This window comes from Stegodyphus dumicola, chromosome 3, assembly GCF_044657685.1.
Source record: "Stegodyphus dumicola isolate Sdum_Otavi_A_Nest chromosome 3, ASM4465768v1".
Taxonomy (NCBI): Eukaryota; Metazoa; Arthropoda; class Arachnida; order Araneae; family Eresidae; genus Stegodyphus; species Stegodyphus dumicola.
The window spans coordinates 240,563,479-240,583,849 of record NC_140770.1 but is presented as its reverse complement, the minus strand read 5'-3'; the positions used below and the strand labels follow the sequence as shown (position 1 = coordinate 240,583,849).

General features: G+C 30.5%; 2 protein-coding genes across 3 annotated transcripts in view; one reads left to right on the top strand and one right to left on the bottom strand.

Annotated features, from left to right (window-relative positions):
- The window catches only part of LOC146998303 (uncharacterized), a 34,959-nt gene extending 14,916 nt beyond the window's left edge, over positions 1-20,043 (bottom strand). Inside the window, exon 1 of the mRNA XM_085813963.1 lies at positions 19,892-20,043. Coding sequence (XP_085670089.1) covers positions 19,892-19,936 — 45 coding nt within the window. The 5' untranslated portion in view covers positions 19,937-20,043. The remainder of the gene's footprint in view (positions 1-19,891) is intronic.
- LOC118182294 (innexin shaking-B-like) overlaps positions 1-20,371 on the top strand; it is a 220,116-nt gene that overhangs the window by 88,910 nt on the left and 110,835 nt on the right. The gene's annotated exons all lie outside the window — the stretch shown is intronic.

The following is a 20,371-nucleotide window of genomic DNA, read 5'->3' as shown; positions in this document are numbered from 1 at the left end:
CACAGCACTCTAGGTTTTATTACATGAATAAAAATTTTGCTTTCACAAAGAAAATTTGATTTAGTGATTAAAAAAAAATTACTATATAAATGCCCATTGCTCTTGCTTAATCTAGTCTAAGTCTCGAACCATATGCCTTAAGCATACAAAGGAGATTGCAGATCGGGAATTCAAATGACGTTGTAAAACCGAACCGTCAGAAACATTGGCTAAACCAGAATAAAAAAAAATTTTAAAATTGTAGCACAAGGATATGACACACCATATCATTTCTCAGATCTTTTAAACATACCCACTGCTTACATTAATCACTTCGTGACCGGATTATAAGACAAAAGTATTTTTTGAAAACGTATGATAGACTTTATGACTCCTGTTCTAAGTTTTGAATACTATTAAAATATAATTTACCAGCTTAAACTCTAAATTATTGTTAAGAACACCACCTGTACTTTCATTATTATAATAATACAAGCTAAGAAATTTCTAATTAGAGGACTGTGGAAAGAAATACATTTTACTAATTAAAGTAACAGCGGTTTAAAACCTAGAAATTTCTTAAATAAACTAAAACAAACATATTAACACATGACATTTGTTCAGTCTATTGCAGTCGCAGATAATTTTCACATTCACGAAGCTTCATCGAGCAGAGCGCTAGAATCTCTTACTTTAAAAACAATGGAATATACGTTTTCGTAGCCCACCTTTTATTTAGTTATTTAACTCCCTATTCTACAAGCAAATTAATGAAATGAATTGGATATTCCACAAGAATCAAGCATATATTACTTAACTGCATCAGATGGGTGTATCCAGGATCCAAGCCAGAGGGCGTTTGCAAAACGATCTAGTCTGAAAATACTAAACTAAGAATGGATTCGAATATTCCCACCTATGGCCGAGTGGATCGAACTGCTTAGCGCTAGTAATTTGGATCCATGATTTCGAATCCTGGCGATCTCATTTTCTGCAAAAGCGTTTTTCTTTCTTCATGTGTAACATGGATAAAAGCCGGTTTCCCTTAGAAAATCCTGAACGAAATAGACATAGCCTTCTCGAAGATAGATGGTCCTCGTACTGTGCTTTGACATAATCGAATCAACGAGAAAATAAGGTATGAATATGAACACATGAATGCAAGCAAATTGTTGAAGATTGACGGGAAAAAAATGTCTCATGACCTTTTTTTTTTTTTTTTTTTTTTTTTTCCGGATTAATTTAATCTTTAACTTATACTACACAAATGTTTCTTCTGTCTGTTCTAAATCTTTTCTATTTCAATTCTTCTATTCTGAATTAGCTTCCAATATATAGACATGCATACATAGCCCATTCAAGTGATCCTCTGTCAATTTTGAGCTCAAGCAAGTTTTTGCTATCCATTCGCTACCCAACCCTTCGCTCAACGAGTTCTCAAGAGTACTTGTTGTACATAATTGCGAATATGTAAAACGGGTGCTCTTCAGAATGATTTGTTATTAGTCGCCGCGTCTTTAATTAAGTCTTCCACTGTTAGCTGTTTCACGTTGTTAATGCTTACTTTCTTCTCTTTCCAAAAACTACGTCAGAAGTCTATGTTGCAGACAAGAAACTCAGCCAGAAAAAAAAAAGGCATCAGTTATTTTACAATAGCGGAAAGAATGGCAACTTCGTACTTTGTTTAGAAATGTCATTAAACTGGAAAAGAAGATATTCTGTATTACACCGATGGTTTCGAGATAGAAGATCCCTCGTGGTGTTGATTGCAAGGAACTGCCCCTAGTGTCTTTCTGTCCGATAACAGAAGATGGGCTACAACAAGTGTCATCATCAGGTACATCAGAAAAAGTTCCCCTTGACTTTGTAGTATCTCAGATAGTGGCTGTGCTAAATCTTGTTGTCTCATAATTTGAAGTCATTTGACAATAAATATGGAATCAGTATTAATTTTTAAAAAATTCCTGTTATTGCAGATTAAAAATCACACCTGTGATATGAATATTGCTAATATTTTACGTAATTCAGCTAAGTCACGTAACAGATTATTTATTGAGTCACATTCATGTTATAAAGCTGGATCTAGACTGTCCGATTTAAGACTGAAAAGAAAATTTGAATTTATACTGTTCTCCTTATAAATTCAAAGAATAGTTATTTTTCATAACATTCGCTTCTTAGACTATCACTAAGCGCTTTTCCAATCTCTACGTTCAGGTGAGATTTTAAACAATTTGCATTCACCTTCTCATTACTCAAAAAAGAGATCTGATACTTTCAAATGACATCATCACTAGTTTCCACGATAGGATAAACCGACTTGATAACCCTATAGGACACTTGACAAAATATTAAGAAAAAGAGCAAATTTTTCACCAGCTTCTACTGAATAATATTTAAAAACAGAAAACAGTTATTCAGACTGCTGAGTAGTATAAAAATACGGGTTCTGCTGCACGCGGTGTGCGGTGTGGGCGTGGCCAACGACGTCACACAGAAGGCGGGACCAAAGGCAACGTCATCACACTAGTAGGCGTGGTTTCGAGTGGAGTTGAGTTGTTTTTAGATTGCTGATTGAGTTGTAGACCTCCTGCTTTTCATTTAAAGTTAGTTTTTTTTTTTAAATTGGCAACGGGAAATATTTTCTGCATCTTAATTTTGATGATATAGCGATGCTGCCCTCTATTAATGAAAAAGTGAATTATATGTTTTAGAAATATATTTTTTAAGTCTGGTGTTAAAATTATTCAATGTGCGACTCTGAAAACAATGTAAAAGAAACAAATATAAAGAAAAGACTTTCCTTTAATGAAACTACAAGATAATTTTCTTTTTATTACTCAATTTTATTCTGATACTTTTATTCTTTCTAGTTTTCCATGAAACTTTAACTTATTTCTCAGGTTTCCTGTTCATAATAACATATTTATTTACTGTCATATTTTTTTAATACTTAACGTTTCTAATTTGTAATATTTTATTTAATTTCCACATACTATTTTTTTTCATACCTTTCATACCATTTCAGCATACCCTGATTTTTAACTTATATATTATATTTCACAAACGTTCCCGCACATGCTGTTTATTTGTTACACTACTTAATTTTAGATGCAATTTCACACTTTTTTTAACGTTATAATGTTCAATATATTCTGAATTTTAACTTCATTTACTTTTTTTAAACCATTCTAGTATTCTATACACACTTTAACTTAGTGGTTTGAAATTCTATTTAAAAAGAAACGTTTATTTTTCGTGATCTTAGTTCATTTACTAAATTTTCTACAGAATTTCTAATTTCTTTTACATGTTTAACAATATCTTCCTTACATTACCGAATATTTTTTTAAAACACTTAAGTCTATAACTGTTAATTGCGTTTCTTACGTTCATGATTTCCCTTCTGTGTTTATATTTCTTAATTCTAGTTTAACTTATTTATTATAATGTTTTTATTTCTGTCTCATCATTCGTAATTCCAACATTTTATCCCTTTTTATTCATTTTAACGATATGGATTGTTTTCATTTACTCCATATTCAAATATTTCCTTACAATTTTTAAAATACTTGTTTTATTCTCCGATCATAATAGATCATCTACAGGTTTTACTCAGAAATTTCCATTCACAACTTTACAGTTTAATACCATTTATATCTAAATGCATTTCTTTCTCATATAGTTTTACGATCTTCAAAGTTTCTAACATCATGTTTAGTTTTAAATCCCTATTACCTTTATGTGTGTTGATAATTTTCATTTCTAATTTTACAACCACGTTTAGTGTTTCATCCACACATACCAAAATATTTCTTACATCTTCTGGTATTTAGTCTATGTCATATTTCAGTACTTCAAATGAATTTACACTGCTCACACTATTATTTTTTCATGTTTTAGAGACACTGACCATATTAATTTTACTATTTTTCATACACTAATTGCATCTATGTCAGCACTCATGATAAAGTAGCAATTGTTTTGCATCACATGCATAAAGAAATTCTTAAAACCAACTTTTTCAATATCGTATTCAAATTACTGTTTTCCAGATGGGAATTACCAGTATTCTTTGGTTTTACTCTGTTACATCTTTTTAAATTTTAACATCTTACTTTTAATTCTAACATACATCTTTCGAACAGTTTTTTCTTTTAATAATAGCCTTACCTTATTTGTTCAAATTAATTCTTTAATTCACCTTCTTTACTATGTTTCAATACCTTCATAATTCACTATGCAAACGCAATGTCTTTCACTGACATTCTGTTTAATAATACTACAAGTTTCCTTAATTGACAAAAAGCGAATCATTTCTCAGTTCAAAATAGAACTACTATATTTCGCACAAACATTACCTTCATCCATTCAAGACACCCCTTAACCTGTAACTGACGTAGCGATAGGAAAGGAGACTCTTATCTTATGCTCTTTCGACATTTGAAGTTTCTAGAACTTCTTTGACAAGTATATCAATACCATCAGAAAATATACTTAACATTTTTACCCAGTTTAAAGGCAACATACTGTTATAAGAATGATTTTAGTTAAATTTATAAGACAAATAAACACATTTTGTGCTAAATAGGCATAAACATTTAGATTCAGAATATTTCTTTTTAATCCAATGTAAAACTTGAATTTCATTCATGATACGGATTGTCTCTTGATTTTTTTGTTTACCTTACACTAATAGAAAATTTTTATTTTACAAGTTCAGCTTTTAACGAAATAGAAATAAAAACTACGATACACCTGGTGTTTTTAAGAAAAGGAACTTTGATATAATTCTGGAAATGTAAATGCTTTTAGAGTTTTTTTCTTTCAATAACGTTGATTTTCATTACTTTACTAACTTCAATAATTCTCTTATTAGCTAATATGAATGAAAGAAGATTGTCAAAAATGTGACACAGTATAATTCTTACGAACATACGTACCTTTACCAGCATACAGATATTACCGATTGAAATGAAGAAAGATACAGATATTTTACTCCAATCTACATTAAATTAAAAAAATATTTAAACTTTCATACATTCCAAAGAATAAACGAAAACTCAATAGATATTGTCATGTTTGTATATATGAGATAAAAGTTTTATGAATGGTATTTAAAGTAATGCTTAGAACTTCATAAAAGCGAACATTCACTATGTTAATACACATATCATCAGTTATTTACATAATTCAATGTAATATTAATCATTACATGTACTATATGCATATATATTTAAAGTTTAATTGTCTTACAATTGAATAATTAACTATTGAGAGAAAGAGGTTCATATCTTACACTATTTAATTCACATGGAACAAATTTTTCCATCAACCACATTGAACCGCGTTTATTAAATTCGCCAAAGCTCTTTTATTTCTGCATTTTCACACTCACGACACATTTTAAATGTAACTATTGATTACCATTTCAAACACCGATATCATAACTCAGTGTAAAACTACATCATAACTCATTTTTTCCCTACTAACTACAATTTTATATATTCAAGAAGTACATCTAAGACATGATCATTTTCTATGTTCTAGCAAATCGATTCAATTGCGAACATACTATTAAGACTTGCGATTTTAGAAGACTTGCATGTATTAACGATGTCAACGTTTCTTCGTTTTTGTAAGATTCGTATCAAACCATGTCGCATTCGAATGTGGTGTAAGAGATCACTTTTTCTTTTAAACACTTGTAAACAATAGATGCAATTTATAAGAAGAGAAGTATCATGCTGTTTCAAAACATCATCATCAGCATATTTCTGTTTCTTTTGACACCAGCAAAATTTAAAAAAAAAAAAAAAAGGTTCGTGAGATTTTCTTCAAATTCTGTTTTACTTGAAAAAAATGTCCGAACATTCAATACCATGTAAAGATTCATATTGTTTTAAATTCTTATGCTCACTAAATATTTTTTATCACGATTTACTCTTAAAAGTAACTTTATAAGTTTTCATATCCTTTTTACATGAAAAGAACTTGTGATATTTTCAACACGAGTGAATCACTTGAAGCATATACTGCACTGTAAGCATACAATACTTAAAAAAATTGTTATAAAAAATAAAAATACATTCATTTCACCAAGAAGCTTTTCTATTTAAATACATTTATTTATTTCCAAAGAACAAGTTTCTGTATTATACATAAAATATACTTAGAATTTTCTTTCATTAGTTAATATCAAATTAACAACAATATCCATTTACTGATATTTGATATACATGTTTGCTTTAAAATTAAAACTAAAATTTCAATATATTTCTATTAAAAAAACATAAGGAAAAAAAAAATACTCATAACATCAACCAAAGACAGAAATTTAAATAGAATAGCTGTATTTATATTAGTGCATTTTTATAAACTTCATAACATTTCGATTCAAAAAACCTATTACAAAATAAATGAAACATTTTTTTCTGCCTTAAAGAATCTCTTATATTTTTAAAATTAATACATAAAAATATATCTTCCCCAATATATTTAATTCTATCCTCAACACTTATTATAATGCAATCATGTCTTGTTTGTGAAGGATGATTTACAATACAACCTTCGCATTTATATAGCTTTTTTATCACTGAATTTAATTCAGTTTTGATAGAGTTTATGAGTTCTTTAAAAAGTTCATCATCATCACTTACCATATCCGAACAATTGTTTTTACATTTGATTTGCAACGGTAAAATAATTTCAAAAATACTTTTATATAAAGTATTAGATACATCAGGAATAATTTCTTTCAATTTTTTAAAAATATCACAGTTTACTTTTAGGTATGTAGGTTTTAGTTTAAAAGAATTTTCATCTTGTTTAAAAACTTGTTGAAAAATACACTCACCTTCTTTGTTGAAAACTACCAACTCATTATTGCAAATGATGCTGGCAGTCGTATAGACCAGATTAAATTCATATATTTTTGAGGAAAATTCTTGCCATGTTGCAGGAGTTATAACAACACCGCGTGTAGTAGGGTATAATATTTTATTTTGTTCCACACATTCACGTAGATGAATGTTCATTCTGTTTTCAAACTGATTTATGGACACAAAATATCCCCAACCAAGAGTCCACTGTGCAATCAACTTCGAAATTTCTTTTTTCTGTTCTCGATTATTCGGCATGAAGATATTTTCAGGAACAGACTTCATATAGTGGGCAAACCAGTCATCCTCTGGAAGTTCATCCTCATTATCTTCCAAGCGTCGTTTTTTGATTTTCGAAATTTTTATGTTTCGGAATGTGATACTAATTCTAGGATCTTTAACGTCAGGTTGAGAGGGTATTCCATGCATCCAAAATTGGTTCGTTGGGGGTTTCATTACAAGGAGAGTTCCACGAGTTAAGTCCACGCTTCGAGATGTGAAATTTCGCCTGGTAAATACCATTTGACGTTTTGCACCTAAACTGATGATAGGTATATCACTTTCAGGTTCGAGACAAGTTCCATTGTCTTTATGCGTTGAAATTTTCGCCACTCCGTCAGGATAATAGTTCAATAAAGCAAAATTATATTTTTTGCCAGTTATCGTTTCAACATAATCTTTTACATTTAGAAGAGTTTGAGTCCATGGTTCTGCACAAATGCTCGTTCCAGAGAATTCGTAACTAAGTCCTTCATCACCAAAACCGAGTACTTTTCTTCGTGGAACATACTGAGTCCCATTAATTTCAAAACTAATATTTTTAAAATCATAATTTGATAGTTCATCTAGCAAAATATCAGCTTCATTTCGTGAATAAAATTCTTCGTATAATTCCACATTTAACTCTGTATCACATATATTCCTCATATTGCTGCACGTTATCATGATAACGTGAAGTCTACAGCGCTTGAAGTCTACAGCGCTTATCAAGAATCTTCCTTCACTTCTGTATGTATTGCCAAACTTGGAATAGCAACAACAACCTTAAGATAATACATTCTTTCGCGTATGATTATCAGAGTTTTAGAAATTTTCCATTACTCTATCATGATAAGTGGATGATGCTTTTAAGATTCTCCTTATGCATATATGTAATATCGAGGTTCAGAATAACAACATTAGGACAGTATAACTCTTTCCCACTATCCTATCATGATTATTTTTACACATATGACGCCGGAAAGACTGGCTTCACAAACAAGACATGACAAGAATGTATTACGATAATTTTTGCTATTTAAGAATGCTACGTATTTCTATATCATTCAGAATTGTCGTTAGATTCAGAAGCGAATATGAGGAATATATGTGATACAGAGTTAAATGTGGAATTATACGAAGAATTTTATTCACGAAATGAAGCTGATATTTTGCTAGATGAACTATCAAATTATGATTTTAAAAATATTAGTTTTGAAATTAATGGGACTCAGTATGTTCCACGAAGAAAAGTACTCGGTTTTGGTGATGAAGGACTTAGTTACGAATTCTCTGGAACGAGCATTTGTGCAGAACCATGGACTCAAACTCTTCTAAATGTAAAAGATTATGTTGAAACGATAACTGGCAAAAAATATAATTTTGCTTTATTGAACTATTATCCTGACGGAGTGGCGAAAATTTCAACGCATAAAGACAATGGAACTTGTCTCGAACCTGAAAGTGATATACCTATCATCAGTTTAGGTGCAAAACGTCAAATGGTATTTACCAGGCGAAATTTCACATCTCGAAGCGTGGACTTAACTCGTGGAACTCTCCTTGTAATGAAACCCCCAACGAACCAATTTTGGATGCATGGAATACCCTCTCAACCTGACGTTAAAGATCCTAGAATTAGTATCACATTCCGAAACATAAAAATTTCGAAAATCAAAAAACGACGCTTGGAAGATAATGAGGATGAACTTCCAGAGGATGACTGGTTTGCCCACTATATGAAGTCTGTTCCTGAAAATATCTTCATGCCGAATAATCGAGAACAGAAAAAAGAAATTTCGAAGTTGATTGCACAGTGGACTCTTGGTTGGGGATATTTTGTGTCCATAAATCAGTTTGAAAACAGAATGAACATTCATCTACGTGAATGTGTGGAACAAAATAAAATATTATACCCTACTACACGCGGTGTTGTTATAACTCCTGCAACATGGCAAGAATTTTCCTCAAAAATATATGAATTTAATCTGGTCTATACGACTGCCAGCATCATTTGCAATAATGAGTTGGTAGTTTTCAACAAAGAAGGTGAGTGTATTTTTCAACAAGTTTTTAAACAAGATGAAAATTCTTTTAAACTAAAACCTACATACCTAAAAGTAAACTGTGATATTTTTAAAAAATTGAAAGAAATTATTCCTGATGTATCTAATACTTTATATAAAAGTATTTTTGAAATTATTTTACCGTTGCAAATCAAATGTAAAAACAATTGTTCGGATATGGTAAGTGATGATGATGAACTTTTTAAAGAACTCATAAACTCTATCAAAACTGAATTAAATTCAGTGATAAAAAAGCTATATAAATGCGAAGGTTGTATTGTAAATCATCCTTCACAAACAAGACATGATTGCATTATAATAAGTGTTGAGGATAGAATTAAATATATTGGGGAAGATATATTTTTATGTATTAATTTTAAAAATATAAGAGATTCTTTAAGGCAGAAAAAAATGTTTCATTTATTTTGTAATAGGTTTTTTGAATCGAAATGTTATGAAGTTTATAAAAATGCACTAATATAAATACAGCTATTCTATTTAAATTTCTGTCTTTGGTTGATGTTATGGGTATTTTTTTTTCCTTATGTTTTTTTAATAGAAATATATTGAAATTTTAGTTTTAATTTTAAAGCAAACATGTATATCAAATATCAGTAAATGGATATTGTTGTTAATTTGATATTAACTAATGAAAGAAAATTCTAAGTATATTTTATGTATAATACAGAAACTTGTTCTTTGGAAATAAATAAATGTATTTAAATAGAAAAGCTTCTTGGTGAAATGAATGTATTTTTATTTTTTATAACAATTTTTTTAAGTATTGTATGCTTACAGTGCAGTATATGCTTCAAGTGATTCACTCGTGTTGAAAATATCACAAGTTCTTTTCATGTAAAAAGGATATGAAAACTTATAAAGTTACTTTTAAGAGTAAATCGTGATAAAAAATATTTAGTGAGCATAAGAATTTAAAACAATATGAATCTTTACATGGTATTGAATGTTCGGACATTTTTTTCAAGTAAAACAGAATTTGAAGAAAATCTCACGAACCTTTTTTTTTAAATTTTGCTGGTGTCAAAAGAAACAGAAATATGCTGATGATGATGTTTTGAAACAGCATGATACTTCTCTTCTTATAAATTGCATCCATTGTTTACAAGTGTTTAAAAGAAAAAGTGATCTCTTACACCACATTCGAATGCGACATGGTTTGATACGAATCTTACAAAAACGAAGAAACGTTGACATCGTTAATACATGCAAGTCTTCTAAAATCGCAAGTCTTAATAGTATGTTCGCAATTGAATCGATTTGCTAGAACATAGAAAATGATCATGTCTTAGATGTACTTCTTGAATATATAAAATTGTAGTTAGTAGGGAAAAAATGAGTTATGATGTAGTTTTACACTGAGTTATGATATCGGTGTTTGAAATGGTAATCAATAGTTACATTTAAAATGTGTCGTGAGTGTGAAAATGCAGAAATAAAAGAGCTTTGGCGAATTTAATAAACGCGGTTCAATGTGGTTGATGGAAAAATTTGTTCCATGTGAATTAAATAGTGTAAGATATGAACCTCTTTCTCTCAATAGTTAATTATTCAATTGTAAGACAATTAAACTTTAAATATATATGCATATAGTACATGTAATGATTAATTAAAAAACTCTAAAAGCATTTACATTTCCAGAATTATATCAAAGTTCCTTTTCTTAAAAACACCAGGTGTATCGTAGTTTTTATTTCTATTTCGTTAAAAGCTGAACTTGTAAAATAAAAATTTTCTATTAGTGTAAGGTAAACAAAAAAATCAAGAGACAATCCGTATCATGAATGAAATTCAAGTTTTACATTGGATTAAAAAGAAATATTCTGAATCTAAATGTTTATGCCTATTTAGCACAAAATGTGTTTATTTGTCTTATAAATTTAACTAAAACCATTCTTATAACAGTATGTTGCCTTTAAACTGGGTAAAAATGTTAAGTATATTTTCTGATGGTATTGATATACTTGTCAAAGAAGTTCTAGAAACTTCAAATGTCGAAAGAGCATATGATAAGAGTCTCCTTTCCTATCGCTACGTCAGTTACAGGTTAAGGGGTGTCTTGAATGGATGAAGGTAATGTTTGTGCGAAATATAGTAGTTCTATTTTGAACTGAGAAATGATTCGCTTTTTGTCAATTAAGGAAACTTGTAGTATTATTAAACAGAATGTCAGTGAAAGACATTGCGTTTGCATAGTGAATTATGAAGGTATTGAAAGGTAGTAAAGAAGGTGAATTAAAGAATTAATTTGAACAAATAAGGTAAGGCTATTATTAAAAGAAAGAACTGTTCGAAAGATGTATGTTAGAATTAAAAGTAAGATGTTAAAATTTAAAAAGATGTAACAGAGTAAAACCAAAGAATACTGGTAATTCCCATCTGGAAAACAGTAATTTGAATACGATATTGAAAAAGTTGGTTTTAAGAATTTCTTTATGCATGTGATGCAAAACAATTGCTACTTTATCATGAGTGCTGACATAGATGCAATTAGTGTATGAAAAATAGTAAAATTAATATAGTCAGTGTCTCTAAAACATGAAAAAATAATAGTGTGAGCAGTGTAAATTCATTTGAAGTACTGAAATATGACATAGACTAAATACCAGAAGATGTAAGAAATATTTTGGTATGTGTGGATGAAACACTGAACGTGGTTGTAAAATTAGAAATGAAAATTATCAACACACATAAAGGTAATAGGGATTTAAAACTAAACATGATGTTAGAAACTTTGAAGATCGTAAAACTATATGAGAAAGAAATGCTATTAGATATAAATGGTATTAAACTGTAAAGTTGTGAATGGAAATTTCTGAGTAAAACCTGTAGATGATCTATTATGATCGGAGAATAAAACAAGTATTTTAAATATTGTAAAGAAATATTTGAATATGGAGTAAATGAAAACAATCCATATCGTTAAAATGAATAAAAAGGGATAAAATGTTGGAATTACGAATGATGAGACAGAAATAAAAACATTATAATAAATAAGTTAAACTAGAATTAAGAAATATAAACACAGAAGGGAAATCATGAACGTAAGAAACGCAATTAACAGTTATAGGCTTAAGTGTTTTAAAAAAATATTCGGTAATGTAAGGAAGATATTGTTAAACATGTAAAAGAAATTAGAAATTCTGTAGAAAATTTAGTAAATGAACTAAGATCACGAAAAATAAACGTTTCTTTTTAAATAGAATTTCAAACCACTAAGTTAAAGTGTGTATAGAATACTAGAATGGTTTAAAAAAAGTAAATGAAGTTAAAATTCAGAATATATTGAACATTATAACGTTAAAAAAAGTGTGAAATTGCATCTAAAATTAAGTAGTGTAACAAATAAACAGCATGTGCGGGAACGTTTGTGAAATATAATATATAAGTTAAAAATCAGGGTATGCTGAAATGGTATGAAAGGTATGAAAAAAAAATAGTATGTGGAAATTAAATAAAATATTACAAATTAGAAACGTTAAGTATTAAAAAAATATGACAGTAAATAAATATGTTATTATGAACAGAAAACCTGAGAAATAAGTTAAAGTTTCATGGAAAACTAGAAAGAATAAAAGTATCAGAATAAAATTGAGTAATAAAAAGAAAATTATCTTGTAGTTTCATTAAAGGAAAGTCTTTTCTTTATATTTGTTTCTTTTACATTGTTTTCAGAGTCGCACATTGAATAATTTTAACACCAGACTTAAAAAATATATTTCTAAAACATATAATTCACTTTTTCATTAATAGAGGGCAGCATCGCTATATCATCAAAATTAAGATGCAGAAAATATTTCCCGTTGCCAATTTAAAAAAAAAAACTAACTTTAAATGAAAAGCAGGAGGTCTACAACTCAATCAGCAATCTAAAAACAACTCAACTCCACTCGAAACCACGCCTACTAGTGTGATGACGTTGCCTTTGGTCCCGCCCTCTGTGTGACGTCGTTGGCCACGCCCACACCGCACACCGCGTGCAGCAGAACCCGTATTTTTATACTACTCTGCTGCAAGTGCACCTTCCTGCTGGCTACGCCAATGGGAAGTTACTATTTTATTCTGTATCGATATTAAGTTATTTCGAAGGAGATGTGAAAAATGAGCTATGTTCTCGCCGGGACTCGAACCTCGGATCTCTCGAATTCGCGCTCATTGTGCTGACCACCACATCACGAAGGCATGCTAAGAAGGCGGGAGAAATACCTTATAATTCTAGCCATTTAGCAAAAGGATAAAAACTATGAAATGAGAAGACATGAGTAACATTTCACGGATAATTCTTAATGCCTCCGTTTGTGGGCTTTGCTAACCAAGTGTTTTCTCATGGATGCAGTTAATATCTTTTTCCCTCCAGAAAAGGCTATAGATCACTACTTGGTAAAAGAAAGATTCTTCACTCTAAATGAGATACAATAAGCTGTTCCGAACAATACAGCATTTAGTAAAAAGCCAACTGCCATATTACTCCGGAGAAGACATGAAGCAAGAAGGCAGATAATATTAGTGATACTAAAGTTTTCTCATGAGGTTGACTGTAAAAAAAGAGGTATATGAGACCCTTGAATTTTGTGCCTAGAATTAGGATAGGAATGGGAAATTCGCTTGTCGTTTCTCCAGCGATAGGCACACCCATTAATGATTATTCATTAGGTCGGTATGATGACTATACGCCCAAACATGAGGTTAAACTATCAGAACAACAAACTTTTATAATTTCATTGATGATAAGCTTCCCTAAAAGTTATTTATTTTTAACTTTTATCAGTACCGAAAGATCTTGATTTAATTTTAATTTAACTCATAACGTACGTAATTTATCCTAAGTTAATAAAGAATGGAAATTTTAATAATAAGCTCCTAAAACATTATTTAGCAGAGAACTTGCTCTTAGTATTTTAGCAGTAAATAGAGTAAGTAAAAATCAGTACAATCTTTAGTGTAAAAATCAGTACAATCTGTATTTGTTTAATCAATGTAATTCGCTAAGAAATACCTATCATATGATTTTTTTTATTAAATGCTGTTATCCAAAGTTAAAGTTCAAGCAACACAATTACATTAAATCAGAGCATAGTTAATCCAAAAATACCTGAAGGTCAGAGTAAAACTTTATTAAGAAAATCATTAAAAGTGATAAAGTATTTGCATTTGTGAATGCTTAGATTTCCGTTCTGTATTTGCAACACGAATCGTCAGTCTGTACCTGCATTACTGTCAACTTAAAAAATAAAGATATTGCAGATGTCATGCATGTTTCTAATTCTAACAATCAAAAATTAAAGGACTTTGGATTATATTTGTATAATTTAGTAGTCGTAGGCCATTATCTGAATACATTTTATGTATTCATGGCATATAATTTTTTTTAACTCATCGTGTTCCACAAAGTATACCACGAAGCTTACACGAGTAAGTTATATCACAAACAAACAAAATAAACAAATGTACAATAGCACAATTGAGAATGAAATTTCGAAAAGCAGAAATTGCCTCTTTAGTCCGAAAATGTTCAGAATAAAATTGGTGGCCGAGACAAAAGATTCCGATACATCAAGACTACGCGATTCTTCATAAATTTAAATAATAATAATAATAATAGTAAGGAAAAAAAGCCACAGATAAGTAGAGCCTTTTATTTCAAAGTTACATTGCTAAACATCAACTGTATCATATGTGCAATTATTTACAAGTGAACTTAAAGTATTAAATTTAGCCTATGTTCCTCATCCTGACGAAGCTGTATGCGAACTCAGTGCGGATTGTTTTGCAAATATATATTTCAAGGGAAAGTGATTAACAGATTGAAGACATAAAAGCTAAAAACATGCATCAGGTATTCGTACTTTGGAAAAAGCAACATATTATTATGAATGAAGTGACATTTATTGTATTTCTACTAACGGTTAAGAGCAGTTTGTTGTTGTTGACCTTGAATCCGTTATTATTTCCTAAGGGAATGGAACGAGAAAAAAAGTGAACGAAAACAAACACATCGTCCTTGACGATAAAGGAGAGAAGATGAGGGAAAATGATGGTGAAGCTCTCGTAACGGCTTTCTGTCAGACGCGCTTTAACCATCATCATCATTATTCCATCATCATCTGCTGTCTGCCGAGAATGAAGGATTAACTTTTCTTGAAAGGGATTTAATGTCATTGTTTTTTGGATCTTTCAGAATGGTAAGAAGTCTAGAGAACGAACTGAGAGTAAAAACTATCATCCATTATAATTGTAAACTCTAAAGATATTAGGTATCTTCGCTGAGTACCTTATGAAAATAACGGAAAACTTCGTGGTTTTCAGAGTATCTAAAAAAAAATAACCTTGCAGTGGGCTAAATTTTATATTAAACTCTATTTCGAGGTTGAGTGATATATGCCCCTCTAATTGAAGAAAAAAGAAAAAATACTGCAGAAATTTTTTAAACCGTTTTGCATACATACATACATACGTCTACATATGTATGTATATATGGACCTATTTTAAAGTTTTTGCATGCTTTCACAAATTATGCACAGCCCAACATCTTTTTTTCCATTTCCCCTCCAACCTCTCTACACACATGCATATGAAGAGACATAGACAAATGAACAGATTAGTAATTAAATCCATTTATCTTGCTAAGCCATTACACCTTTTTTCTGTTGACGCATGGGCAATATTTCAGAAGGTGGGGAAAAATGTATGTTGTACTGCTACATTACAGTTAATTTATAGGTTTAATTTATCGGTTAAAATTTTGAATAATTTTTTTGGGGGTGGGACCTTGGATGAGGGTTAAATTTCTTGATATGTTGATTTGTTAACTCAAACTAATTTTCACAAAAAAATGGGAATGGCCAATTTTTCCGTGCATCGTTTTCGGTAACGGCTTTAGCTCTAAATGCATTTTGCATAAATTTAATTTCAGATTTTCTTTTTAAACATATTATTATTATACTCATTTTAATCGCACAAAGACAATAAAGTGGATTGGTAATAACAAATAACTACTAAATATTTTCTTTTGTTACACTTATTAGTTTTTAAGTAATTGAACAAATATGTCAAAAACTCGAAAAAATGCTTGATGAAAATAATTTGCACTTAATATAAATTTACGAGCATTGTAATAAATACAACTTATAAGAAATGTATTAAGTGTAATAATACCCCATAAAAATCATATTCTTTTAATTCAAAAATCCTCATAATGAATGTTATCAACATCAGCGTTTGGCACTGGCATATTTCTTCACAGAATGGAAAAAATTTACTTGGTATGAGGAACAGAGTAAGAACAAGGCTTAAATTCAACCGAAGCCAAGCGGAGGCTGACTTCGGTAATTCTCTAACTTAAAGTAAAACTGTAATTCCGGCCGAATCTCTAAATAAAACGATCTCAGGTATTTTGATTTATTTTTTTACTATGTGTCATAAATTTAACCTAATTTATTTCATTTTGTTTACATTTCTTTACATTTTATTTTATTTATTATTTAACTGTTTGTCATAGATTTAATTTATTTCATTTTTATATATTTCTTTACACTTTATTTAATTTACTATTCAAATTTTTACATTATTTACTTTTCGTGCATAAGAGCCAGTTTTCCTTAGAAAGTCCTCCCCGAAGGCATATAGCTCTAGTGTGCTTTGCCATAATCAGCTAAACAAAAACGAAAACCTTTTATTTACTTTTCATTACAGCCTTTCATAGGACACCGACGCTTCTAATTTTAAAAATTAATCACTTTACAGCTATATTCTATAAAATGCTGTTCATTTTTTTCGCAACGTTTCATATTTTCGTTTTTGGTAGCGTGATAGCTTTCAGTTCAAAATGAACAAATGCATGAACGTATGCAATGTTGCATTTCAAACTGATCTGGTGTTTTACATCTCGTATTTTAGATCTTGGTGGGTTTGATATTTTAGAAAATGAATGCTCTTAAATGAATTGAACGTGATTCCTTAGCTCAATGTCAATTCATAAAAAATTTGTTTCTGCTTTTATTGCATTTTCATATGTCGTATCTCGCTAATTAAATGTGTCCGAGTCTTCACAGAACATACCTTAGTTCGTTTCAGATGCTTTTTTGCGAGTACGTATACGTACGAACAACACTTTCCTGTATGAAATATGCAAACAGTAAACGAAGAACAGAAGATTTCGAACAAAAATGTTGAAAATATTCTTTGCATCGCAAACATGTCTATTAATCTATCGTCTATTTATCTGGCAGAAGACCAGTTAAGGTAGTCAGTAGTCCTTGGTATAGCTTTCTTACGAGAGGCCCCGAAGCCCAATTTTCTTGTTTTCTAAAATCTGAGGACATTGCTGGTTTAATTGCTGGATATTGCTGGTTTACGTTTTCACTCTGCGGATGAAGTTGGATATTGTTATGTTGAGTGAAATATGTATCGCATTAATAAATGCTTCGTTCAGAGGTCCATTGATTGATTTAACTATTAGAATATTGAAATGCTAAGCTTAAAAGCTTCATCCATATAGTAAAATGACAGTGCTATGATTGTATGTAAGGTACTCGGGAAAACTTGTATAATCAGTCACCTATAAGTCAGCTTATTAAACTATCAGTAACGATGACTTCTTTTTAAATATCTAAAGCCAATTCAATTCCAACAAAGGTTTATCTTCCAAATAAGAAAATCAAAAAGCATTATTTCTATTTGTTGTTGTCTTGTTCATGAATTCCATGGAAGAATGGTTGTCAAAGCCTCAAGGATGTCGGAATTTTGCACCCTAGTTTTGACGGAGAGCACCGCCGGGGTATCCGAGGGTCTCCTAACCCCTTCCCTACCAACAACCACACGAGAAGACTTTCGGCTCACCATATATTTAGAGTGCCCCATGCCGCAAAGACACTATACATTTACAAACATCCATGCTTTCTCCTGGATTCGCCGTTCGGAATCGCAGTAGGTTCTTCTATTCGCTATACCGTCTGGGCGTCATTACTTCTATTAATCGGCTAACTGTTTGCAAAGACGACTTTCTCTAATAATAAATAGAATCATTTCTCGTAAAACTTATTAAAGTATATTAAAAAAAGACTGCTTTTTAATAACTTAAGAGATTATTAGTCAGAATACTCACTTGTAAATCAACCAAAGCTGGGAATAATTTTCAGTAGACTGGAAATTAAAATGTTAATGTTATGTAAAGTATTTATAAGTATTCGCTTTATATTTCAGTTAGTATTTAGTATAAAAAAGAAGTACCTTAAAAGGTTCTAGATAGTCCTCCCCCAATGGAAGGCACCTAGCCGACTTAGGCTTAGCCGCTAATAAGGCTGGAAGTTGTAGCCACTTTATTGTGGAAGCACCTAATAGGTAGGGCAGTATTACCTCCTATGAAGAGATGGCCAATTAGAGTCATGCCTTCTCTGGGATTCGAACCCGGGCCCTTCTGTACTGCAATCGGCTCCTCCAAACTAATATACCGTTTGGGCGATTTTAGATAGTAATCTCAGTCGTTATATGTGATAATAATAAAAAATTCAGATACTCGCTAATTCTTGTTCTTTCTCTATTGTTATTAGCTTGTTTGTTTGATTTAATCATTAAACCAGTTCATTGTGTAAATGATCTTTAAATAACACATAAGTTAGTTTTTCAGACGCCCCCATTCCGTACCGCTGATCAAAATTGGGTTTGAGCATTTAAGTATTGTCTACCGTAACACTTAATTACTGATTAATTACTATTTACCAGAAGCTAGCTTCCAATAGCAATATAAACAATAAATAAACACATTTTAATTATGTTAGATGTGTTAGATACTACATTCTCATAATAAAATAAGCTAAAGGGAAAAATATGTCTAAGAAAATTATAAAGAAAAATTCATGAAGGTATTTTAGTACAATCTGTTGATACATATGATTACGTCCTCTGTCTGCAAGATAAATCAACTGTTTCTCTGCGCCTGATTTTTCTTATCTGATTCAAAGCGCAGTTAGTATTACATATATTATGAATGCTAAACATCAAAAACGGAAAATTTTGAAATACAGTGTATATTCAGTAATGTTTTTCTTTAAAAAGAAGCTATTTTTAAAGGTAATAATAAATAACTTTGATAATAACAATAATAATAATAAATTCAGAAATTTCTTATTTACTTTTATTATAAACATATAATTTTAGTTATAAACATAAAATAGTTGTATTCTGTAATAAAGCATTATTTGTACAAATAATTAATAAAAATATGATATGCCATACTTCAAATTACATCTTCATTGAAATATTAAGGAAGTCGGATTGGCAGAATGTGAGAATAGAATTAACAGAATGCATAGAATACATAGAACTATGTACATTCTTGCAAAGTTAAAAAAATTTAACAAAATATTAAGAAAATTATTTAAATAATCTATTAATTTTTTCTGTTTCTTGACAACAATATATTTCTAAATCCAAGCTCACCCACCGCTTAAAACAGAATATTGCATTTAATTTAACTGTAAAGGTTAATTTTCGTATTTTATTACTTAAAAATTAAGTTAACTAAACAGTGTCCTGTAATAACAGCAATAAACTAAGTAAACAAATAATTACGTTTGCAATGTTTCCGGTACATATTTCAAGAGATCTGCTGTTTCTCTGTGAGCTTATAAAATTGTTTTCATGAAACGAGAGGAATTAGAAGAAAGAAAGACACAAAATTTTGCCACTTACGGACGAAAACAGGCACAGGAAAGCGAGAACCGTTACAATCCTCATCGTGCGGTTTTAAAACCAGTTCTGAATCGTACGCGAAACAATAGCTAACCACCAAGATCGGGTTGCACCAGTGACACCTAGTGGCTGAAGGGACCACTTTCCATGACCCAATTTAATGCTATGATGTCATGCAGAACGAAGAGTAGGAAACTCTGATTTATGGAAAAATAACTAAATCTAGTGAGTAAGGTTTCGAAGGTCAAAACGAGATCCTTAAATTATTGAGCTGAGTGGCAAAGGAGGAAAGACATTTTTCTTACCGTTATCCGTGAGTAAATTGTGGCTATATCCACCTACGCCAAAGAAGTAGGCTTAATTTCCTCCTCGCTTATGCTGCCGAGGCCTTATTTTTGAGGTACGACCACAGCGAGAGATTCAAGGTAGGTAGGCAGATAATCAAATTATGAAGGTCATCATTTTGGATAACTGGTAGGA